Source organism: Camelus ferus, chromosome 2 (assembly GCF_009834535.1).
Source record: "Camelus ferus isolate YT-003-E chromosome 2, BCGSAC_Cfer_1.0, whole genome shotgun sequence".
Lineage (NCBI taxonomy): Eukaryota > Metazoa > Chordata > Mammalia > Artiodactyla > Camelidae > Camelus > Camelus ferus.
In genome coordinates, this window is record NC_045697.1 from 87,097,184 (window position 1) to 87,123,727 (window position 26,544).

The window sequence follows — 26,544 nt, forward strand, 5'->3', positions numbered from 1 at the left end:
TACCGAATTACTTTTAGTCCTCCTAATGTAATGCTTTCTCTCCCGTCTTCATGAAATTTGCTGTTACTTTCAGCTGTCTAATTTCTTTATGTTCATCACATCCCACCTTATCTGTCACTTCTGAAAAGCTTTTTTTGACCATTTGTTTAAACTCTGTGACTACCATTTTAGCATATACCAGGCTATATAGTAATTGTATAATTGTAGAAGTATGTCTTTTTAAGGAAATATTCCATCAGGTCAGAAACTTAGTATGAACAGGAACTGTTTTGTCTTCAGGAACCATCATAGTATGAAATAGGCATTTAGTCACTATTTATTAGATTGATGCTTCTGCAGATGACTTTGCCTCATAGTTTCCTGAGCAACTGGAGACCTTCTGACATAATTCCCTTAATTCCCTGCCTTCCTGACAGTCTTAAGCTTTTTATCTTTGTAGTTTTACTCTTCTTTCCTGTCACCGCTTGGGAAGATAAATACTTAACTAAAATGTAAAGTGGAAAATATAAATTCAGTAGGAGTAAAGGGGTATTAACTGTCTTTCAAGAAGTTTAGTGGTGAGAAGGAAGATATAACGAGATGGAAAGAATGTCAAAGTAAGGTTGTTCTGAAGGATAGGGAGAAACAGAATATTTGTAGACTAAGGAAAGAATATGGTGAACAGTTTAATAAAGGTAGGGATACAGAGAGACAGCAGATGAAGCAAAAGCTCCAAATGTCAGGAGATAGGAAGGGGGCAGGATTGGTTCACTTTTTTGCTCGTTCTCAACAGCCTTCAGGTCATTGGACTTACTCCTCAATATAGACTGCTAGTCCATGCAGTGGCATCAGTGTTTTGGCCTGTCACTTGTCCAGTGAATGTTGAGCTTTCTGGTAAGAGCATATTAATTTCTCCTGAGGAACAAGCCTTCTCTGTTCCTGGTCCAGCTGACACTGTTTGCTACTAATCCCTGATCCTAACAAAAGAGATCATTCATTTTTTATGATGCAGATTTCCTTATCTTTTATTTTGGTGATTTCCATGTGTGTTTCATGGAGGTGCTTAAAAGACTTTAAGAAAGACTGATTAAAAACCAAACACACTCAACTGTATTAAATACTAAATTTTATCATATTGAAGATTATCAGGTTGTATCAGGTTGCCACGTTTATTTATTTTCATACAAATCTGAGAAAAACATCCTCTTAGCCACTTATAGACATAATTGAATTTTGTTTTAAATGATGTTGAGTCAGGAAGCATATAATTCTGCACTCATCTTCAAGAAACTTTTATCTATATGTGTGCGCTCTTGTAAATTAGCTTAAGTAAATATTCTGCTATGGTGCTACTGTATTCAAGGTGCAAGTCAACATACTCCAAGGCATTGGAATCTCTGTTCCTCATGGAACATGCTTCACAGAGTGTGCTGTTCTCATTGTATAGGTATAATAATTGTATAGTAACAACTGAATGGGTGTCGTGCAGCAGTGTAACAATAATATGGTACCTTTTTAGTTCTTATAAGTTTAAGGAGTTGCTTCTCTGACTTTTGTATTTATTAATTATTTATAAATATGGCTTTTATACATTGTATATAATATATAGATAATATTCCTCTCCAAATGTTTGTATGCATATGTGTATGTATGCATGGGTGTGTGTGTGTTGTGTGTATGTATATATATATTCCACTGTTAAAAGTCAAAACCAAAAACTGCTAATTTAAATAACCTACTCTATTCAGTAACCTTGTTGCCACATCTGACTGTTTCTTCTTAAATATCTCTACTTTCTGATCTGTTTAGTTTTTGATAGTTGTTGACTACCATCCTTGAAACTTCCTTTCCGGAATGTTTATTTTTATGCAATGTATGTTAAGGTATTCAGAAGCATCATGGTATCTGCATTCTACTTTTAACAGGTTAAACAGAAAATTTTTAAATTGATCAAGTATGGGTGGTTTTGTGTGTACTATTTGGATGTGTGAGTGTGTAGAGAGAGAAAGTAAAAGCATGCATTAAAGCAGATGTGGCAAATATTAAAATTGGTGGAAATTGGCAAAGTACACACACACACACACACACACACACACACATTTATAGTACTGATTTTTTAACAATGTTTGAAGATTTTCAAAATTAAATTAAAAAAAAAAAAAGAAAAGTATAAAGAAAAGGTCAGAAACACCAGAGAGCACAAGCAGGAACTACCCATCAGGGTGTGACAGCCCTGCTGCACTTCCGCCTGTAGCAGGCCGGCTTATACAAATAACAGTCGCCTTCGTTGGAAAACAGTCAGTTTGATCCTGCTGATGATAGCTGGATGTTTTTAGGGCCGTAAGCTTATGTACACTGATCTCAAATTTAACTTTAATTTTATTAATTGGTAAAATCAAAAATCATTTAGGATTATTTGTTTTCTTTCTGAGAAAAATGTCATGGGTAATTTGATGGGGGTCGCATTAAATCTGTAGATTGCTTTGGGTTGTATGGCTGTTTTAATAGTATTAGTTCTTCCAATCCAAGAGCATGGGGATATGTTTTCATTTTTTAAAATAATCTTTAATTTTCTTTATCAATGTTTTATACTCCTTCAGCTTTTAAGTCTTTTACCTCCTTGGTCAGGTTTATTCCTAAGAATTTTATTTTTTTGATGCAATTTTAAAAGGGATTCTGTTTTTTTGTTTGTTTGTTTGTTTTACTTTACTTTTCTGATACTTCATTGTTGGAGTAAAGAAACGCAACTGATTTCCATATATTAATCTTGTATCCTGCTACCTTGCCAAATTCTTTTATCAGCTCTAGTAGTTTGCGGTTTTCTATATATAGTATCATGTCATCAACATATAGTGACAGTTTTACCTCTTCTTTTCCAGTTTGAATCTGTTTTATTTCTTTTTCTTGCCTGATAGCTATGGCTAGGATTTCCAGAACTATACTGAATAGAAATGGTGAGAGTGGCCATCCTTGTCTTATTCTAGATTTTAGTGGGATGGTTTTCAGCTTTTCACCATTGAATAGTATATTGGCTGTGGGCTTGTCATAAATAGCATTTATATGGAATCACAAAGGACCCCGAATTGCCAAAGCAGTACTTAGGAAAGAGAACAAAGCTAGAAGCATAATCATCCCAGACTTCAGACAATACTACAAAGCTACAGTAATTAAAACAGCATGGTACTGGCATAAAAACAGACATATGGATCAATGGAACAGAATAGAGAACCCAGAAATAAACTCACCCACCTATGGTCAATTAATCTTTGACAAATGAGGCAAGAATATACAATAGACAATACAATATACAGTCTTTTCAGCAAGTGCTGTTGGGAAAGCTGGACAGCCACATGTAAATCAGTGAAGTTAGAACACACCTTCACACTATACACAAAAATAAACGCAATGGCTTAAAGACTTTAACATAAGAGAGGACACCATAAATCTCCTAGAAAAGAACATAGACACAACATTTCTTTGAAATAAATCATAACAGTGTTTTCTTAAAAGTTCTGTCTCCTAAGGAAATAAAAGTAAAAGTAAAAATAAACAGGATCTAATTAAAATTAAAAGCTTTTGCACAGCTTGTGTGAGGAAGGAAACCATCAACAAAATAAAGAGAAACCTACAGAATGGGAGAAAATATTTACAAATGATGTGACTGACAGGGGCTTAATTTCAAACAGAATTACAATATACAGAATATACAAAGAGCTCATACAACTCAATAACAGAAAACAAACAACCCAATCAAAAAATGTGTTGAAGACCTAAAGTGACATTTCTCCAGAGAAGACATACAGATGTCCAATAGGCACATGAAAAGATGCTCAATATTGCTAATTATCGTAGAAATGCAAATCAAAACTGCAATGAGGTATCACCTCATAGTGGTCAGAATGGCCATCATTAAAAAGTTCACAAACAATTAATGCTGGAGAGGGTGTGAAGAAAAGGGAACCTTCCTACACTGTTGGAGAGACTGTAATTTGGTGCAGCCAGTATGAAACACAGTTTGGAAATTCCTTAGAAAACTTGAGTTACCATATGATCCAGCAATTCCACTCTTGGGCATATATCTGGAGAAAACTCTAATTCAAAAAGACACATGCAACCCAGTGTTCACAGCAGCATAATTTACAATAGCCAAGACATGGAAACAACGTAAATATCCATCAACAAATGAATGGATAAAGATGTGGTATATATATATGCAATGGCATAGTAATCAGTCATAAAAAAATGAAATAATGCCACTGCAGCAACACTGATGAACCTAGAGATTATCATACTAAGTGAAGCAAGTTGGAGAAAACTAGATACCACCTAAATTGCTTGTATGTGGAATCTAAAAAAATGAGGCAAATGAACTTACTTACAAGACAGAAACTCACTCAGAAAACAAATTTATGGTTACCAAAAGGGAAGAGAGAGTGAGGGACAAATAAGGAGTTTGAGATTAGCAGATATAAACTACTATTTTCTACATAAATGGATAAACAAGAAGGTTCTACTGTATAGCACACAGAACTGTATTAAATACCTTGTAATAACCTGTAATGAAAAAGAATATATATATATGAATGACTCACTGCTGTACACCAGAAAGTAACACAGCATTATAAATCAACTATACCTCAATTAAAAAAAAAAAAAGGAAAGAAATCAGAAAAAAAAAAAGTGAAATGAAACTGAAGGCTGATGATGCACCAGAGAAACTTATGTGTGTAACCCTCATGCCATTAAAATAGATGAAGTGGTTGGGATAACAGACTGATATTATGTGTTAAGAGACCTAAATGGTCATGTCTTCTTAAATCCCAAGAAAGCAATTTAGGAAAAAAAATTAAATCTGATCTCAGGTTTGTGGTTAATAGTATAGTATTCTGCTTCTGTGAACAAAAACAAAAAACAACAAAATGCCCCACAAATCCATTCAAGTTCATTTGGAAGAAAGTAATCTCTCTGTTAATAACAAATAAAACCCCTCTCTTTTTGGGGTTGGTAGATTACTTGCTTTCTGACTTTTCTTCCTCTTTCCTTTTTGCTCTTAAATGTAGATAGTGCCCAGTGAGACTTGTCTTTCATCCATATCTCTCTTCTCATGGTTGGCAATTTTAATTGATCTCATGGCTTTTATTGTTTATATGTAGGTATCTCCAAAATCTAAAATATCAGTCCTATCCTCTTTATAGAACTCCATTTGTGATATGTGATTTTTTTTTTTTTTCGGTCAGAGGATTCTTCCTGAAACACAGATAAGACCGTATCTCTTTCTAGATGAGAAAACTACAAAGACTTCTTAGGAATAGATTATTGAACTTCATCTAGTCTTCAGGGTCCTCCACTAATATGGCTTCTACTTGCTTGTCTTTTTTTTCCCCTTCTCTTAAGCCTTTTTTCTCTCATCCTCTTTATACTTCCTTCTAAGCTTTCGTAATTTTTTGGCCTTTACCTGATCATTTCCTTGTTTTCCCATTTCTGGATCTTATCCATGCTCCAAGAGTTGGCTTTCAGATTTGCCTTCCAGCTGGGAGTAATCTTTTCTGCCTGGGAACTCCCAAAGGCTTTTTCTTTTTCTTTCTTATTGTGGTTAATATCCTTTCCATTGTACTATGGTTATTTATGTGCACGTTACTGGTAGTTGTTAAATTCTTTGAAGTCTGGATTTATGTCTCATCTGTTTCCTGTTTACATTATCTGATACATAGTTCATAATATATATTAAGTAAATACTATGTAAAGAGCTATCTTGTTTTGGGAGCATTTTGTGGGGAACAGAATTTTGAGGATAATTCATTAATATACCAAGGGCAGAAAAGATTATATCCATAAGGATCCACAGAACTATATTTGGAAGTAATTTTGGTAAAGGAAGAAATATAAAAATTATATATATAAATGAAACCTTGGATCACTCATTCAAGCCATTTGCAGATATATGAAAACTAATTTTTAATGTCATCTAGAGTAGAATATAGACTTAACAGTGTGTTCAGTCATTTAAAGTTACTTATACAAGACCTGCAAAGAGAAACATTTTGTTTTTCTGTAGCATTTCTATGCAGCTCACGTTTGATAAACTCATAAATTTATTTCTTGATATTGTTGAAATTGTTTTAGGATATTATTGTTTCTTAAATGGTTCTGTTTCCCTTCTTGCACGTTAAAAAAATTTTTTTTTTTATTATTTATTTGTTTTGCAGGTAACCTGGTCAGATATAGGAGGCCTGGAAAATATCAAACTGAAATTGAAACAGGCTGTGGAATGGCCCTTGAAGCATCCAGAGTCTTTCACCCACATGGGTATTCAGCCACCTAAAGGAGTTCTTCTGTATGGGCCACCTGGATGCTCTAAAACAATGATTGCAAAGGCTTTGGCCAATGAGAGTAGACTGAATTTTCTAGCTATAAAGGTGGGGGGTTAAATTGTTTAATTGCTACTCTCTCTTCCAGCTCCGCTACCATCCATTCTCCGTTTCCTACCCTTAGGAGAACATGAAAATGCATCTTAAAGTGTAGTTGATTTCTATTTGAGGTTGCTGGCAATATAATATAGGGAGATGAGAAATAATTAATTAGTGCATGTAATCACCAAATCATGGTGCACAGTAGAAGACTGCTTTCTTTAGTTTCTTGAGTATCAATAATTTTTATACCCATGTGTATTCGAAACCAGTCTTCTTTGGTTTCTACATTTTTTAATTGTACTAATCACTTTTACTAAACCAAGACAGTTATGTTTTCTTGCATATTAGTATCTCACTCTTTTGTGATCCAAGAAAACAGTTCCAGGTGCTACCATGACTGCTTTCTGAACTTTCTTAGGATTACTTAAAAATATATTTATTACCACTTCGGAATATGAAACCTTTCATAACTTTACAGTTTCACTTTTGTCTTTTTTCATGGTGAGAAAATGATAAAAAGATTCTTTGAAAGGTTTATCTTGGACACTCTTCATGTAAAATAACCAACCATGTATTATTAACTTACATGCGCCTTTTCATTAAGTTTTTAATTATTTTACGTCACACACACAAAAGATAAGAGATGTTAAGAAATTCTCTTAATAAATTGAGTTCATACTTGCTGAGAGATGATTACATATCCTACTTACAAATTTTTATTTAATATAGATTTTTATTCAGTATACAATTTAGTGTTGTTTGACAGTATTATCCAATTTTTGAATCTGGGTGGAGGGTATATTTAATGAACAATGGGTGTTCATTTTACCATTCTTTTAACTCTTCTATATGTTTAAAAATTATGAAAAAAAATTGGGAATGTGAAAAAGTAATTTTCTCTGCATTTTCATTGGTGCTTTTATCTTGGATTGATTAATGCTTATGAGAAGAGCTAAAGTAGCTATGTCATATATCATAGTAGCTTATGTAGGAGGAAATCAAGTCAGAGAAGTTAGGAATTCACATTGTATTCTTTCTATTTTTATCTTCCTACGAAGAAAAAGTTGTCTTTTGTTTCCAACGTAGATGTTTGTTGTCTGAAGGAGTTAAGTGTTATAATTGGATTTGAATTTTTTGAAACAGTGTCTTACACATTGGGAAAGTGATCAGAAATAAAAATAGACACTGTAATTTTTAATTTTCTAGCCTGTTGGGAAACACAAACATTTTGGATGTACTGAAAAGAGAAACTCCCTAACACTTTTTGCAATGGTAATTACCTTTAATTCACAAGATAAAGAATTTTAAAACTTTAAACATTTCTTTCCCTGAGTTTATGAAAGAACCCTTTAGCTTCCCCTGTGCATCTTTTCTAAACAGTGATTACAAGATTTATATTCTACTCAGAGTTAAGACTTCTCCTTGGCTTGTGTGGCCTCTTAATATCCTTTGGCATCTGTATGTGTTTTTGTGCAGACTGTAGCACTTGACATATGCTTAAGTTTAGTTTGTCATCTGGGTCAATTACGTCAAAATATTTTCCAGTTGAAATTTCCTCTCTGCTTCTCTCTTGTTTTTTGTCTGGTGTGCTACAATAGATTAATTACCCTTGTATAGCTGGGCTGCTTTACTTTATGAAGAAGTGTTACTGATTCTGGAAGAAGGGTGGTTAGACCTCTGACAGGGATTTTCAGCAAGTCCTTTATTAGCTGTATTGGTGAGTATAAGAATGTATGAGCTTAGTATATCTTTGATTTAGGGGGAAATTTTCTTCTAATACTTGTCTCAGAGAGGAATTGTATAAAATACAGCCAAAAAACAAAACAAAAACCGAACAAAGCAAAATACATCCTGTATTCAGGAAAAACGTGTATTCAAAGCAGTGTACAAGTCAAAGTAATTACTATTGTTCATTTAATTAGATCCTCTACTGTTCTGTTATCAAAAGTACAAAATAATCTGAACTTGGTAAGTTCCACGTTCATCTTTAAGCTTTTAAAAAATTATATAGGCTAGTCTGTAAATCATAGAGCTTTCATTTTTCAAATATTGCATGGAAAACTGCATCGATACTTTTTTTATATACTGAATGCTTAAAGATTAGTTTCTAGGATTACAGATAAGTTAATGATATTTAAGAAGGTGAGGTGACTTTTCCAAGTCCAAGTGATAGTGGTAAAACTGAAATTTGATCTCAGGACTTTTTAACTCCAGAGTCTGAGCACTGAACTACTGTATTATACGGTCTTCTATTTCCCTCCCCCTCACCCCAAGTAAATTTAGTATCTAGTGCTTTTTTCATTAATTACACCAAGTTACTGGAGAAGGTAGTTCAGGCAGGTTCAGAGAAGCGGAAAGATGTTTCTGGAACCTAGTTTAAAAATAATTTTGTTTCTCTACGACAAAGAAAACAGAAAAATAGCGTGGCTGTTGGTTGGAAGTTGGTTGAGAGAATAAGAAAGGGTAATCACTGTCAAAGAAACAGGAACCTGACGTATTAAATGGAAGTGCATGGAAAAAGACTAGTGGTTGAATACTGTGGAGCTTGAAGTTTACCTATTAGTATATAATTTGTGCCCTTGAGATTGAGTATGTTACAATGAATAAAGCACTAAGCTAGGAATCAGATAGCTTTGGTTTGATTTCTAATAATAGCACTTTTTAGCTCTGTAACTCTAAACAAGTTCTCTAAGACTTAGTTTTTTCATCTGTATAGGCTTTTTGAGAGGATTATATTTTAAAGGATTATATTATATTAAAAACGTAAGTGATAAAGTGTTGGAGAGCATAACTACTTAACTCCCTAAGTGTAGGCTGCATTCCACAGGGTGCAATGCAGAAAGGAGGGAGGGGCAGGGTTTCTTTGTAGTGGAGAAACCTGACAGACACTACCTCAGCGAGGTCATCAAGGTTAACATCATCAGTGATCAGTCCTGTTGTTAGTGTGTACTGTGTGTACCCTTGTATGACGTGATGAGAATGGCACTTTATTTCCGGGGTCTTCCTCCCACACACTCATAATCCATGGCGAAGTATGTGAAATCATCAGGGAAACCCAAATTGGAGTAAAATACCTTGACCAGTACTCCTGAAGCTGTCAAGGTCATCAAAAATAAGGGCAATCTGAGAAACAGTCACAGTCAAGAGGAGCCCAGTGAGACAGGCTAAGTATACTGTTATGGTTTCCTGGATAAGATCCTGGAACAGGAAAAGGTCATTAGGTAAAAACTAAGAAATCTGAAAAAACTGTGGACTTTGGTTAATAATAGTATATTAATATTGGTTTATTAATTGTAACAAATGTACCATATTAAAATATGATAAGAATAGGGGAAACTGAGTATGTATTGGGGGTAGGGGTGGGTATATGGGGATGTATTTGTACTCTATGCTCATTTCTTCTGTAAACCTTCAACTTCACCAAGAAGAAAACAAGTCTACTAATTATATAAGAGTTTTAAGGATGATATCACAGACGGGGGCATATTATGTCCAGATTCAGTGAATGTAACTGAAGTTAAAAAAGATAGCGATTCAGTGAATGTAACTGAAGTTAAAAAAGATCAGCTCAGAGTTACTGCACTATACGGGATGACTGGATGCAGGGAAGGAGAAGAATCATGGGGGAATTGTCAGTTCCTTTGGTGAGGGCTTCGGAGGAAGACCTTCTTTCCTATTTATCATCCTGCTGTTCATGATGATAGTGGAAAGTTACTGAGAAAAGCCCTGGGACAAAGTTGGCTAGAGAAATTGGGTTTAGGACTGCCCTGAGCTTCCCTGTTTCTCTGCAGTTCTCAGTTGAAGGCTATAAAGGTATATGTTGGTTCTGGCCCCAGACCCAGACCCCAACATTATAAAGAATACTTTCTTTCAGTGTTTTGGTTATTTTTTTTCTTTCACCTTGGGTACAGCTTCTAATTTAGAGTCTCACCAGGACCTATGTCCAGTTTTCATGTCTTTTGTGAACCCTAACTTTTTATTCTCCTTCTATAGATTTATTGCCATGTGGGGTCATCTATAGCCTGAAACTTTTTGAGTTTCTGTTTAATTTCCCTTAGAGTTTTTTTTTTTTTCAGCTTAAAAAAATCCCTTTACTTTTTCAAATAGTGCTGTCCTATGTGCCCCATACTCTTAAGTTGATGGTTATTAGCATCAGTATTAAGTAAAGATAAAAACTTAGTTTTATCACTGTTTGAATGGCTATTAGGTAATAACTAATAGCGATCTATTATTCTTAGGACAAATAGAATACTTACTGTGCCATTGTCAGTATCACAAGTTATATAGAAGTTAGATTGGATTTACTTAAATTTGGCATTATTTGTGCACAATATAAACTGACATGTTAAAATTGCACATCATATGTTAAAACTGTATGTTAATATTTTTGAGTTGGGCTTCTGTCAGATAAAACTGCTATATAAAAATGATATCTTGACATAAAAGTATTCTATAAAATACTTTTTTGTATTTTTGGGTAAAAGTAAAAAATAACAATATACATAACAAATAATAAAATGTTTAGCATTTGGAATCCAGGAAGACCTAGAGAAATTTAGAAAGAGAACAATGCTTTTAGACTTCTAAGAAGTTTACTTAATAATAGAACATTCTGTTGTTGGGTTGGCTTAAATTTTTATTCATGGATTCCAGCTGAGAGAGATCAGTTGTTTTTTCCTTCTTTGAAATCTCTTTTGAATGAAGTTTAACTGGAGTTGAAATAAATATTACAATTTCATTTCTGTAGCACTTTAAATATATTTGTAAATGTTTTACTATTGCAACAAGGATTCAAATATGTATTAAGCACCTTCTACACCCGAGGCACTGTACATAGTAAACAAAGATACATTAGATAGGTTCCTTGCTATCTACCGACTCATAATTTAGTGAGAGAGACATTTGACCAAACAAGGGATGTAATGAAATGGGTAGCATTTATAATCTTGATGGTTAATTTTATGTGAGAAATGAGAAAGAAAGGGAGAAATCAAAGATGAATAAAATGTTTACTTTTGATGACTGGCAGGTGGAAATACCCTAACTCTAGGAAGAGTTAGCATGTGAAAAGGAAGTAATTGGGATTTAGTTATGTGGAGTTTGAAATGCCTTTGGAAGATACGGCAGATGTGTCCATAATATGTTGAATATGGGTTTGTAGCTCAAGAGAATGGTCATTTCTAGAGATGAAAACATGGTAGTTGAGACTTCGTGTTTAAAATGCTGCACAGTAGTCAGTAAAGGAGATTGAGAGTAACAGGAGTGGTCAGTAATAATATCAGAGATTCTCTTCACTTAATATGAGGGCATGTACACGTGTACACGTTACAGTTGGCTTCCTCATAGTCAGCATGGTCCCCACAGTGTAAGTTCTGAAGAAATGTGTCATTTTCTTTTCCTGAATGAATGAATTGTGGGGGAGGTTTGCATTATACTTTCTGAGAAAACAGCTTGAATTCTGTTTCCTTCCCTGCCAGCCCCTCTCACTTTTTAGGGTTTACTTGCCCATGGCATTTCTTGCCTAGCACTTAATGCCTGTTTCAGACTCTTTGAAGTGCTCTCTCAAAATGGCCTTCTCTATGTGCTGATGCTGTACTTTTTATTAATTTTCAAGATCCTTTACTCACATTGCACATATGTAATTCTATCTCATGTGAGTTTGGGTTTTTATGAGCATATTCCATAACATTTAACCATAGTTAACACTTGGGTTAACTTGCCTTCCCTAGACATTTTGGAACTTATAAAAACTTGATTTGAATTATAATAGCCAAAAGCAACAGGCAGGTGTCAGACACATTTAAAAAGCTCTGGGGAAGATTGGAAAAAACCAGTAGTGATTAAAGAGGCAGAACTGCAAGAGCATGAGTTATACATATTATACGTGAATTTGTGACTGGTGTAGTGTAAAATACTGAAATACAGTAACAGATAAGTCAGCTTTAGTTTTTACTAGATTATTAGAACAGTTGGACAAATTTTTACATGTATCTATGTTGTTTTTGTTGTTTTATAAACTTGAACTCATGAAATCTTGGCATGGAAACATTAAAAATAACAGTACCCCTAGAGAAGCCAATTCATGGCATTCAGCTTACTTTTGATAGTTTTTCTTGGTCACCGTTATCAATAAAGGTGAAATGTGGCAGAACTAGCATAACATAGTTATTTGGTAAGTAAAATTGGAAGAAAATAACCTTATCTAGTTTCATCAGCCTTGTCTATTCTAGGGATTTATGTATTTTTAAAGAGTTAAGTAAGTTATGAGCAAATGTGGGACCCATAGACCATACTATGTGTACCTAACCCTTATAGTTCAATATTAATGGTCTGTTATTTATAATGGGTATCGAAAATTCTTATTTTTAAATTAACCCATGCTAGCAGCTATTTATTCAGAGTTAGACTTTCCCTTCCACTTGATCTGTTCCCACAAATACATTTGAATTTGAATTGTTGGTTCCGTGTATATTCTTAAGGGGACATTTCCCTTTTTTAAACTTTTTTTTTTTGAACTTGGAGAAAACAGAAGGCATCATAGTTTTTTGAAAGCATAGTATCCCAGAAACCCAAATCCTGCATTCTTAGCATCATTTCTGCCATTTAACTTTTCTAGGACTTTCGGCATTTCACTTTGTGCTTTGTTTTCCTCAGCTTTTAAGTGAGGTAGGTTAAAGTAAATGGCTTCTAAAGCCCTTCCACTAATAACATCCTACAAGTTGCTCACATAATGCTTATATTCTAGTCTGTTGCTTATTCTTTTGCCTGCTGGTGGCTGAACATTTGGGACATTTCCTCTAATTGTCAGGTGTAATGGTTAAGAGACTTGACTCCCAGTTCTACCATTTACTAATCTGTGTCTTTGCAAATTACTTAACTTCTTTTTTTTAAACTTCATTTTTTTTCATCTAGAGTTACTGTAATGATAGTATTCACCTCGGAGGACTGTTATAAGCAATAAAGGGGATAGTACCTGTCAAGCATTTAGCAAGATTTCCTTAGCTGATGCTAATTTCTGCTTCTGTTTTTCATAATTGGATGTATATTTAACCTCAAATAGAACAAAAAAGTATAGCAGCATAGCTTATGATCCCTTAAGTTTTTTGTTAGTGTTAGAATAAAATGTAGTATATATCTTTAAACTGAACTTAATCTTTTGCAGCTGGTTGTATCAGAATATAGTGATTTTTTTGGTCGGGAGCAATTTGAACTTCAAACTCAGAATAACTTTCTTTGGTGATGGTATTGCCTTGACTTCATATAGAATTTTGGCTTCATGTACTGTGTCGGTTCAGCTACTGGGGTTGCATTTTTAGGCCAGTCATCTAGGTAGGATTCCTCAGCTGTAGTTCTGTACAAAACCACTTGTTCCCTGGAGACCTTACAGAACTTTTGATTACTGCTATGACTTAGAAGTAATATTGACTTGAATTAGTCTAACCCAGATTTTCTTCACAATGCTAAATTCTTAGGTTAGATTTTGAAATCGATTTGATTTTTTTGTTTGTTTATTTTGTTTCTGGAGAGAAAGCATTGTTTCTTATCCACAGGTTTTCTGTAGCCCACCTCTACGTGGTAGTAGAATGGCCCTTCACTGGTTGAGGCTTTAGGCCACATTTTCACATTTTCAGCAAAATACTGTCTGTTTGCCTATACATCGGTTATTTAAAACATATTAACCTTTCTGTTATCAGTAGCACGATATTGATATTGTATTCTCAGATCATGAAATGATCATAACCTTGTACTTTCCAAAATTAATATTCAGGTTGTCTTCTTTTTTAGAGTCAGCTCTATGGAGAACTGTAATCATTTCTCCAGATTCTCTAACTGCTTCCTTTCAGTTAAGCCAGATAATGAGAAGGCAGTGTATATACATTGAATATATTGCCTATTTAAATGACTGTCTTCAATAGATTACTATTTCATGTCACGCCCTTGACTTTTATGGAGAGTTGCAATAAGAATAATAACAGTAATACAGAGTTTGCATGATAATAATTACAATAAAATTAACTGGTACACTAACAGTTTCCTTTCTGATTATTTTCAGGTCACACTTGTCTATTAGTCACTCTAAACTGAATAAAATTATGCATAAAATTTTCTTATCCCTTCCTCACTCTCCCCACTCCAACAAAAACTTATTCTCCTGATTGTCGAAAGCTTGATTTATTTAATGAGCCCTGATTATTTTGTTGTTTACTTTCTTAAGTCTTTGTTCATAGCCCCCTTGGAGTAAAAGTGTAATTTATATAATATGAGTGGGGCAGACCTTGTTTTGCACTGTAGTGCAGGACTCTAAAAATGTTCATGCAAGGTGAAACCATACAAAATGATCTTAATAATCAATGGGAAAATTGTAACTATTCCATGACCTTTAAACATTTGTCAAAACATTAAGAACTCTCTAGAAGTATATAAGGCAGTGGGTTTTGGCTCTATAATAGCTTTCTTTCTTGTCTACCTGCTTCCAAACTGTCTTTGTTACCCCAGCCCTTCATTTGCACTTGATGTATAGTACTCCATTTTATGAGAACACTATAATTTATTTACCCATTTTATATTAATGAATTTTTAGATTTTTCCAAGTTTAGTTTTTTTGTTGTTGTAAAGAATGCGTCAGTAATATTTTTGTACGTCCCCTTGTGTGTATGTACAAGAGTTTCTCTAGGATATATATATACCTAGAGGTAGAAGTTTGTCATTGGGCATGAATAACTTAAACATGACTAGATGTTTTGAAATTGGTTTTTTAAGTGCCATTGATTTTTTCCCTTAATATTTTGATCAATTTTAAAAAATATTTTGCAGTCCAGGTTTTTCACTTAGTAATCATGTCATTGATATTTTTGGTGACTTTTGATCTCATTCAATAAAAATGAACTGTTTCAAATTGTGTGAGATTATTCTAGATCAAGGGTCAGCAGACTATAGCTTTTGGGCCAAAGCCAGCCTGCAGTTTATTTTAACCTAGCCCTCTGGTTAAGAATGAACTTTATATTTTTAATAGGATGTTTGAAAGAAAGTGAATAATATGTGATACAGGCTGTCTGTGGCCTACAGTGCATAAAATATTTACTGTTTGGCCCTTCACATTTTATCTTCTGCAGTCCCACAATACTTGGAAAATGCCTTCAGGTTTATATATCTCACTGATAGCTAAGAGTGTCAATTTTGTGTTCCTGTTATACAGTCTAACCTGTGTCTAAAAACAAACTTGTAAAATTGATTTGGTATTAAGTTGTTACTATTTCCTCAATATACTTTAAAATGAGAACATTGTGTCTCAGCATAACTAGTGTTTCATTGTTTGTCTATATTCACATTAATGCCATCTGAGGCTGTATTATTTAAGAAATTAAGATAATCAAATCACCAGTGATGAGATTAGAGTGATGAGACTTCTCTGTAGTATCTTTGGGAAATTAAGCTTAAAAACCATTCTATTGTGTAAGCATGATTGCTTACAGACAGTTTAAGTACCAATGCACGAACAATTGATATACTAATTGTAAATAATGTTAGTCCTCCAAAGCACTATCCCAAGCAAGTTTTCTTACTAACTTTGTTTGCTTACAGATAGTTTATGTATTCCCTGGTTGTTGGTAGATTTCAGTCAGATGTAGAAGTATCTTTAAATGTTAGATGATATTTTATAATATGCCATAATTATGCTTCTCATGCATTTACCCCCTATTAGCCACAAATATTAATTTTTATTAGATGTGTAATTATTACTCAGAAATAATTTGGAAAGATTATTTTTAAAGAAAAGAGGAAAACATAATAAGAAGAATATTTTGGGGGAGTGGGGAGCATTAGAATTAATCTTATTAATGTTATATAAAATTTACTAATGCATTGTCTCGGGTTAATCAGAAAATCAGGCAGAAAGATAAAACTGACCCTCTCCTTACTTACGTATTTCTGTGTTGATGCTATCAGATAACTCATCTTAATTGAATATGATGAATGTCAGTATCTTTGGAGCAACTGGATTTTTGTCAGACTAGACTTTGAGATATTCTTCCTATCCTTTTTTCACTCTTACCTTGACTGTTCTACCCTGTTCCTCACATGCTCTGATCTACTTACTTGTTACCGTACTACCATATCTGTGTGCTTTTGACTCACTCATCGTGGAAGTAGTATAAAAAAAATTAGAAGATTGTTTGCCTTTCATCAGGCATGTCTGTAACTTTTATGCCATAATTTTTTGTCCTGGCCATCAATTTCTTTTTTTTTCTTTTTTTTTAATTGAAATACAGTCAATTACAACGTGTCTTTCTCTGATGTACAGCACAGTATCTCAGTCGTGCATATACATACATATATTCATTTTCTTTTTTTTCCATTAAAGGTTATTACAAGATATTGAACATAGTTCCCTGTGCTATACCAAAGAAACAATTTTTAAATCTATTTTTATATAGAGAGGCTAACATTTGTAAATCTCAAACTTCCAATTTTTTCCACTCGCATCCTCTTTCCCCTTAGATAGTTTACTAAGTCTGCAAGTCTGTTTCTGTTTTGTAGATGAGTTCATAGTGTCTCCCCCACAATTTTTTTTTTTAGATACCACATGTGAGTGATATCGTATGGTATTTGTCTTTCTCTTTCTGGCTTACTTTGCTTAGAATGATGATCTCTATGTCCATCCATGTTGCTGCAAATGGCATTATTTTATTCTTTTTATGGCAGAGTAGTAGTCCATTGTATAAATATACCACAACTTCTTTATCCAGTCATCTATCAGTGGACATTTAGGTTGCTTCCATGTATTGGCTATTGTAAATAGTGTTTACAGGAACATTGGGGTGCATATATCTTTTCGACTTAGAGTTCCCTCTGGATATAGAAGTGGGATTGCTGGATCATAGGGTAAGTCAATTTTTAGTTTTTTGAGAAATCTCCCTACTGTTTTCCATAATGGCTACACCAGACTACATTCCCACCAACAGTTTAGGAGGGTTCCCTTTTCTCCACACCCTCTCCAGTATTTATCATTCTTGGACTTTTGGATGATGGCCCTTCTGACTGGTGTGAGGTGATAGCTCATTGTAGTTTTGATTTTTATTTCTCTGATAATTAGTGATATTGAGCATTTTTTCATATGTCTATTGGCCATTTGTATGTCTTTATTAGAGAAATGCTTGTTTAGTCTTGTGCCCATTTTTGGATTGGGTTGTTTGATTTTTTGCTATTAAGTTGTATGAGCTGTTTATATATTCTGGAAATTAAGTCTTTGTCAGTCACATCATTTGCAAGTAGTTTCTCCCATTCTGTTGGTTGTTGTTTTGTTTTTCTTATGGTTTCATTTGCTGTGCAAAAGCTTATGAGTTTATTAGGTCCCACTTGTTTATATTTGCTCTTATTTCCATTGCCTGGATAGACTGCTCTAAGGGAATGTTGCTAAGGTTTATGTCAGAATATTTTGCCTATGTTTTCTTCTAGGAGATTTATTGTGTCTTGTCTTATATTTAAATCTTTAAGCCATTTTGAGTTTATTTTTATGTATGGAGTGAGGGAGTGTCCTAACTTCATTGATTTATATGCTGCTATCCAGCTTTCCCAACACCACTTGTTGAAGAGACTGTCTTTTCTCCATTGTATATTCTTGCCTCCTTTGTCGAAGATTAATTGACCATAGGTCTGTGGATTTATTTCTTGGCTCTCTATTCTATTCCATTGATCTGTATGTCTGTTTTTATGCCAGTACCATGCTGTTTTGATTACTATAGCTCTGTAATATTGTCTGAAGTCTGGGAAGGTTATTCTTCCAGCTTTGTTCTTTTTCTTCAATATTTCTTTGACAATTCAGGGTCTTTTGTGATTGCATATAAATCTTAGGATCATTTGTTCCAGTTTTGTAAAAAATGTCCTGGTTAATTTGATAGGGGTCACATTAAATCTGTAGATTGCCTTTATGCTATAAGTTTTGTTTGTTTCATCTGTTCTTTTTATCCCCACCCCCCACTTTTCCTACTTTCTTTTGGATTAGTTGAGTATGTTTTAGTATTCTAGTTTATCTCTCCTGTTTTCTTGATAGCTCAACATCTTGATTATCCTTTTAAAAAGATACTTGGTCTAGGGTTTATAGTACATACGATTTACAGTCTATCTTCAAATATTACTGTACCACTTTATGTATAATGTAAAATTCTTAAAGCAATTTACTTACCTTTGGATGGAGAGTTTAGAAGCCAAGCTCTGGGTATTACATATACTACTGGGGTATTACTGCTTTTAGGTTCACCTTTTCTAAATTCTTTGATTCATTCAAACTCAAGTTTATTAGTCTTGTGTATAACTGAAAAGTCAGTGAACTCTGAGTAAAGTCCTAAGAGCTCTTCTACAGTTAAAGTGCATATAGTAACATATATTTCAGCTCATCGGAGACCTTTCTGATTTCTTTCAGGGTCTTGATGTATTTCATATTTTTGAGGCTGCAGAGTAAATCAACTACGGACTCACCTGAAATGTTACTTTCTCTAGGAGCATCCTTGACTCCTAAGTAGCTCCTTTTTTGTGTTTTAGTAGCACCTATGCATGCCTCTGAGCTAGTACTTGTCATCCCATGTGTTAATTATCTTTGTAATGTGGCGTCTTAACTGAAGCTAGTTATCACTTATACCAGTTTGTGGCATTAGTTGACATTCTGCTACGGATTGCTCTTGTGTTTCAGTCAGTCACATTTTTATTTAATTTGCATAAGTTGTTTAGGAAATACTCAAGCCATTGTCTAGTTACATTCCCTAAATTGTCTGAACCCATCATTTGCATGGGATACAACATGAATCTTGTTCAAAATAAGTTTGTGTATGTACACACGTGCATGTACATGTATGCAGAAAAAGAAGCATGTACATACATGTCTATTGGGTTTGGAGTGTAGGGAAGGGTGTCATTAGAAGCCCCATGCTGGAAAGAACAAGAAGAGAAATCTCCCATAGCTGAGAAGGACATCTGGCATTTGTAGGACGAGCTTTATACCAGTATCTGAAGGGAATATTTGTGGTTATCAGGTAGGAGTTATTATTATTATTTTTTAATCTCATAACTTCCTGTGATATGATGACTGTATCATGAGAAAGCAAATAGGTGTGCAGTAAAAATGAAAGCCTACTACTTTTTACAATATATGAGATTTTAGATACTTAAGAAAGAAAAATCTTTAAATTCAGAAATGTTAAATATCCAAAAAAAAGGACATCTTTGAATCAGTGGTAAGCAGCAAATCACTGGGAGTCCAGCCACTTTTATGGGGATTCTTTTGTTGATAGCCAGCTAGTAAGAAATGATAGAATTTTATTACTAGAGGTCCACACCTTTCATCCTTGGTACCCCTTCTAAAATACCTGAACACAAGAAAGGAAAAGAGATTTCTCATCAACTAGATGAAGTCCTGAGTGGCAGATATCTGAAGGGACGTTGAGACAGAGGCTGAGTGAAGACACTTTGGAGGGTGACAGGGGTCATTGTCATTGTCACAGTGTGATACTGTGACTGAGGGTTAGCAGTTTTGGTGGTCCTAAGATTTTGTCTATGCAAGTTGTCTTCACTGGCTGGGATAGTGGCTGAGAAGAGCTTCTTTGGCTCTGCAGATCCATGGAATCAGTGTCTACATGGCCAAGTGAGAGCCGAGTGCTTGAGAGCAGCATTTATATTGGAAATACTCAGGGACTGTAAGATAACGTCATGGATTACATGATTCCCATTCCATTTTCAGGGATTATCATGGAGTCATAAAAAGAATAGTCCTGAGGTCTTGCATCTTGCCAGAGAAAGCTATTCATCTAGTATTATACTATTCTGTCTTCGATGCCCAGCACCTTGCCTGATATATGGATGGATGGGTAGGCAGATTATGAACAAGATATTAAATTGTTATGTTTAGTCACAACCATTGTATTGATGTGTAGTTTTTGTAGAATGGCTCTAAATTTTGAGGCGTAAATAACACCTAGTGAAAATAAGCATGCTAAAGTAACTAAATTAATTAAAAGCAGATTTATTTTCTTTCTTTCATTTTCTCTCTCTTTCTTTTATGTATTTATTTTCCCTTTTATCAGAAGACATATATGATTGGATTTATAAATACACTGAACAATTGTTTCCTTTTCATGCAGGGGCCTGAATTAATGAATAAATATGTTGGTGAATCTGAAAGAGCAGTTAGAGAGGTAAGATTATGCCTTAAAGTGAACTCTGCATAGGAGAACCTCACTTCTGTCCTGTATGGTTTTTATTTTGTTTAGGGTTACAAGTTTTGAAATTTCTAAATCCAAATTCTAGTGGCATATTTTTTTAGGCAAATATTATTTTAAAATGTAATTTTGGGCATCTACAATAGTTTGGTTTTGTTTTTCAACATCTTACTATTAGCAGCCTTCAGTTTTACCAAGTATCTTTTTAAACAGCTATCAACATTTCCTTTTCCTTCTTTTAAAAAAAGGCTATGTCTATACTTAACAAAGAACACATGATCTCAGAGTGAGATTTAAGTACTTTAACACTAGGTGGTTCTTTAAATCAAATAAGCTTAGTATATGAAAATTTTACTATACTCTCCTTATTTATTTTACCTTTGGTGATTTAGAAAATTAATCCCCCTCCCCTCTCTCAAGTTTTAAAGCCAGTGCCTGATTGGCCTATTGGCCACTCTATATTGCAGAAGCTACAAAACCAGGAAATTCATGCAGAATCAAGGCACTGGAGTAGGGTCACTATAGCAGTTTGACCACAAGTCTTGGGTTTCTTAAGTAGAGATTGGCCTGCCTCACACAGACACCCTGTGTTCTCACTGAAGCTAAGCAAGGACAAGAACACATAAGTACCAATGGAATGGATGGTCTTCATTTGTAAAATATCCAGGTACCCATCAGGAGTATTAGAGATTAGAATTTTTCTTTTTACATCTGAGAAAAAAATTAAGTTACTTTTTGGCCTTTTTTGCCTTTGACATTTAGATGATGATGATCATATAAAACATTAACTGGTGATGAAAGCACCATCATTGATGAAATATGAAAAAGGTGATGTTTTTTAATGCTAATGTTTTGGTAACTGTTGTGTAATTTTATGGTCATGATACTTGTGACCAGAAAATGGGGGCCTAGGTTATAGGTAGTACCGTTTGGATTTCTTTCTTCCTTTGCTGACTTTTTCTAGGCCATTTCCAGATTGCCCCATGGTTGTCTGGCTATTCTTTGATGCTGATAGTCTGAATGACTTCTGGTTTAACCGACCTATGCTCTTAAAAGTTTTGGCTATTTTTCCCATGTAGTCTTTAGAGAAATGAGCAAGGTGTGTGGCTTTTGGGTTTTTATATGCTAAATTTTGGCTGATTTTACACATTTATGATTTTTCTTTTAACAATGTGTTAATGGTAGATAATAACTGTCATTCACTGAGCTGTTACTATGATCCAGGCATTATGCTAAGTGCTTTGCATTCTTTTTTAATTCAGTTCTTAAAATAAACTTCTGAGACAGGCTTTGATCATAATCTCCATTTTATAGATGTAGAAATTGAATTTTAGAGAAGTTAGCCACTGAAAGTCACATAGCTACTAAGTGGTATCAGTGGGATTTTAATGGAGATTATCTAATTACCTAATCAGATTGTCTCCTACACACCTCTTTGAATATGTGTTGGTGTCTTGTCTCTGTTTGCAAGTAAGCACCATGGAAGAAGATACATTTACATCCATTATGAATTGTGTATACATCTGTTATAGGTTGTATACAAAGTGATTGTGCTGGTAGACTTGTACATAATAGATCTGGTTTTAAATGCAGTTTTCAAACTAAAACCAACTACAAGGTTTCCTGGAATTTGCTGATCTTTAGCTAACATGGCTCTCTTTCCACCAGATCTTCCGAAAAGCGAGAGCAGTGGCTCCTTCCATTATTTTCTTTGATGAGCTTGATGCCTTAGCAGTTGAAAGGGGCAGGTAAGAAATATATAATAGGACTGCTATTAAATACTAGCAATTACAGTTTAGAAGAAATAGCATTTCTTATACAAATTTTATTTATTAATACATTTGTCCTAAAATAAAACATTTTTCAATTCATGTAGTTTTTTTTCCTCTTATACCCATTCTTTCATGTCATTACTTTATAGTATTTTCATATACAATATTTTTTTAAAGACTGATATCCATTTGGGGTATTTGAGTTAATTTTTATAGTTCACTATCCAGAGAAAGCCCCCTGCACTGCTTATCAAAATTTGGGTTGTTATTAATATATGGTTAAAACTGTAAATAAAGCTCAAGCATAATTTTTGATACACTAGAACCCAATTATAATAAAATGTCATCATACAGATTTTAATATTCTGTGAATTAAATCATGTTTTCTAAAATATCATTGGTTCCAATAGAATAAAAATTAGTATTAATAGCTTTGTTTCTGAATCTCAGTCAATAAAGGGGATTATTTATAATATCATTTCTAATATATATAGTGTATATCTATATATATATATGTAGATATATATATATCAGATATATATATATCAGAACTGTTTACAAGTATGATTTTTCCCCCCTACAATTGTTTAGAGATTTTTTAAGGAATATGTATTACAAGTACTTCATGTTGGAGAATGTTAATTTGTGTGCTTTCTGTGTAACTTCCTGCTTATACACTTACGAACACATTGGATATAAAAGTTTTGCTGATGTTATTGCAGTGATGGCAGAAGGCACCGTCTAAGTCTCAGAACTAAATTTGGTAAGAGGCATTGCTGCTCTCTTCTTTACTGGATAGAGCTGCCTAATCAGATGAGAATATAACTGTCAATAGGAAACATTCGGAGGTAGCCTGGCCTGCTCTCCACCCTACCCATTCAATATCCTGTAAATACCTACCAGTCTTGTTGTTTTATGAGTTGAAGTACTTGAGAACCTTTTATTACTTTGGAAGTGAGATGGAGCAAGAGGTTACAAACAACTCAAGTTCACCTTGACCGCAAGAGAAGAGAAAGAAGCCAGAGAAGTTTGCTGAAGTAGGGTGATCTGCCACATTTATGTGACACCAGAGACATCTGGTTTTGGAGCCTAAAAAGGAACAGGATGGGAAACGTTAAATATGAGCCAGATGGGAGGTGGAATATGTAGCAGAGTTCTCATAAAGTGCTTTTGAAATATAATTTATAAGAAACCAGACAAGGCACTTGGTAGACATAACCTGTTTTTGCAGACAATTTGACTCAGTAGGAATTTGCAAATGTATTAGAGATGCTGATAACTTGCAGCCTCTATATATCATTTATTCTGATAGTCTTCATATTGTGAGCTCTTCCTCAGTAACTCATTCAGATAAAGTACAAATAAGTTCTGTGAAGTTTCCTTTACATACGAAGAATTTTTGGCTGAGTTAGTTGATATTTCAGAAAACAAAGATAAGACTGAATAGCAAATATAATGTTAATGGTCCAAAATAGAGAGTTTTAGTTACACTTTAGTTGCACTAAGTCCTGTAGTTTGGTTTTAATAACCATTAGAATCTCATAGAATGATATTTTATTTTCAGTTGGGGTTTTTCCCCCATAATTGTGTGATGGACCAGCATTACCTAGAAAGTGATTGTTGTATCTAATTAGATTACTATTACCTGAAAGCTAAAACAAATAAAAGCTCCATACATACATTTTTGTTCTTCAGCTATTTGAACTGAACACAATTTCTAGAAATTAAAAAAACAGCTGTTGGTAGAGAGCTAAAGTATAAAATTCCCAAGATACTTAAAACAATTTTATACATTGATAAAGAAATAGAAAATATAGGAAAACATGGAAAAATAAGAAAATCCAACAACTAGGAATTTTTGAAATAATTTTGGGCTGTAGAATATTCATTGCTTTCATTTTTTTCAAAGTTATTATCTGCTTTCTGTTATAATATTCAGATCAAACTCAATATAACTAGTCCAGAAATGACAATGCCTAAGAAGACTGTTTCTTCTTATCAGGATTTTAATTTCCAAACTTAAGATGTTTAACAAATTGAGCCGTGAATTATGACACATGCTCGTCCTGACTATCCTGTGCATGTTAAATCAATTATTTTGACTATTTGAACTTACTCAGGTTAGCCATGAAACTGAGGGTTGCAACCTGCGCATTGTAAATAGAGCATAGACATACTATTTGCTTAGCTTTAGAAATGTTTGTGCTTTCGGAAAGAGAAATTTTTCATGCTTATAAAATCGTCTGTTTACAACCACTATTTTCTCCTCTTCCCTGTCCCATTTATGTTTCTTTGGGACCAGGAAAATAAGTAAGCCTGCTATTTACTTCTTTTTTTTCTGTATGCTCATTTAAATTATGGATGTTCTGAATAAGATTTTGTGTCTTAGTTCATATTATGAGTTGGAAATATAAGATTTCCTTTGCAAAGTGCTTTAATGAGCTCTATAACATTTGGGAAAATGAAAATGCTATTAAAGTACCATAGCTCTTTGGAAAGTGGATAATATGGCATGGAGTAAGGCACTGAAATAGGGAAGAGATTTGAATTATACTGTGCTAATAATAATATTGGGTAATATTTATTTAGTGCTTATCGTATACTAGGAACTATTTGGAGTGCTTTACAGGTGAAGAAAAAACTCACAAAAAGGCACCTGCATTGATTTGAAGTAGAATATTGTACAGTTGGCTCCAGTACTCTGCCCTGCCTCCCAGCAAGCTTAAATTTTTACTTTTTTCCTGATTGTAGTGGGGAGGAAGAGAGCAGGCTGGGCAGTAAGTCATCAGTCAGTCTTGTCTTAGGCAGCAGTTCTGTCCCCAGAAACGGAGAAATGTAGGACAAGTCCCCATGTACTGCATTCTTTTGGCCAGTCTCCTCTGACTGAGGAAATGGCCGCTAGACTAACCTAGAGACTCCTAGAACAACTTCCTCTGTCTAGGAGAGTCCAGCTAGTGACAGGATCCTGAATTATTCTCACCAGCTGACGTTAATTGCCTGGTAATGCCAAACCTCAAGCAGAACTAAAGAGGTTTGGAACTAGGAACATCTCTCTCCAATTTAGTTAGGGTCACTAGCTGCAGGGGTCCATCTTATTTATTTAGTTAACTTCCAAATAAAGTGACTCCCTTTGGATCTCACTTACTATGTTACGGCCTTTTGCTTGTATTAAACTTCTGATCATCATCACAGTCCCAGGAGGTGTAGGGTCTGTTCTCATCTCCACTTTACAGGTGTGGAAACGTAGGCGTATAGATCTATAAATAACTTACTCAGCGTCATGTATCACAAATAGCCAGGCTGGCATTTGAATTCAGGTATTTCGACTCTAGAGCAGATACTCTGAGCCACTTTTTCACTCGACTACCACACTACAGATTCCAGGATTTCAGGTCCAAGTACTTAATTAATTAACCTTTCAAGATTGTATTTACTGTGTATTTTCTCTGTGACTTATATTAGTAATGACTCTGCCTGTCTAGCCAGGCTGTCATAAGACTCCTTTGTAGGCATTCATTCATTTACATATTCAGTAAGTATTTATTGACTACTTTTTCTGCAACAGGGTTTGTGTTGGGGATAAAACAGAGCAAAGGACCTAAGAGCAATTTCCTTAACCTCTTCAAGCCTTTGTTTCATTTATAAAATAGAGATAATACTAATAATAAGTTCCAGGTTGTTGGAATTGAATACATGTAAAGTGCATCATATAGTACCTGGCATTTAGTAACTGCTTAAGACACTTTAGTGTTTCTCATAATTTCTGCATTCATATTCTTAAAATAATGATCATTTCCAAAAAAATAGAAATATAGTAATAGAGATAGAAATGAATCCTGCCCCAACAGACTTCACATTCTAGTGGAGAAAACTGAAGCATTTGGGAAATTAGAAAAAGCATTCTACAGATGGCAGGCACTATAGCATTTCATTAGTCTAAGATGCCATTAGTTGTAAGACATGTCATTATTTTACATTAATGAAGAAAAATGCAACCCTAAACTATGAAATGGTGCTGAGAAATTACCAACTCCAAGTGACATCCTGATTTCAAAAATTTTAAATATGAAAAATTAGTATTTTTGAAATAAAAGAAAGACATTATTTTTGGGGAGAAAGAGAAGATGATCTATTCTGTTTTTCTAAAACTAATGCTATCATATAAAAAATATT

The 26,544-nt window shown here is 34.1% G+C and overlaps 1 protein-coding gene across 6 annotated transcripts in view; it reads left to right on the top strand.

Annotated features, from left to right (window-relative positions):
- Positions 1 to 26,544, top strand: part of SPATA5 (spermatogenesis associated 5) — a 300,435-nt gene that overhangs the window by 60,229 nt on the left and 213,662 nt on the right. For all 6 annotated transcript variants that reach the window (XM_032462972.1, XM_032462983.1, XM_032462968.1 and 3 more), the window contains exons 11-13: positions 6,186 to 6,395; positions 20,522 to 20,575; positions 22,268 to 22,347. In XM_032462972.1, the coding sequence (XP_032318863.1) occupies positions 6,186 to 6,395; positions 20,522 to 20,575; positions 22,268 to 22,347 (344 nt within the window). The remainder of the gene's footprint in view (positions 1 to 6,185; positions 6,396 to 20,521; positions 20,576 to 22,267; positions 22,348 to 26,544) is intronic.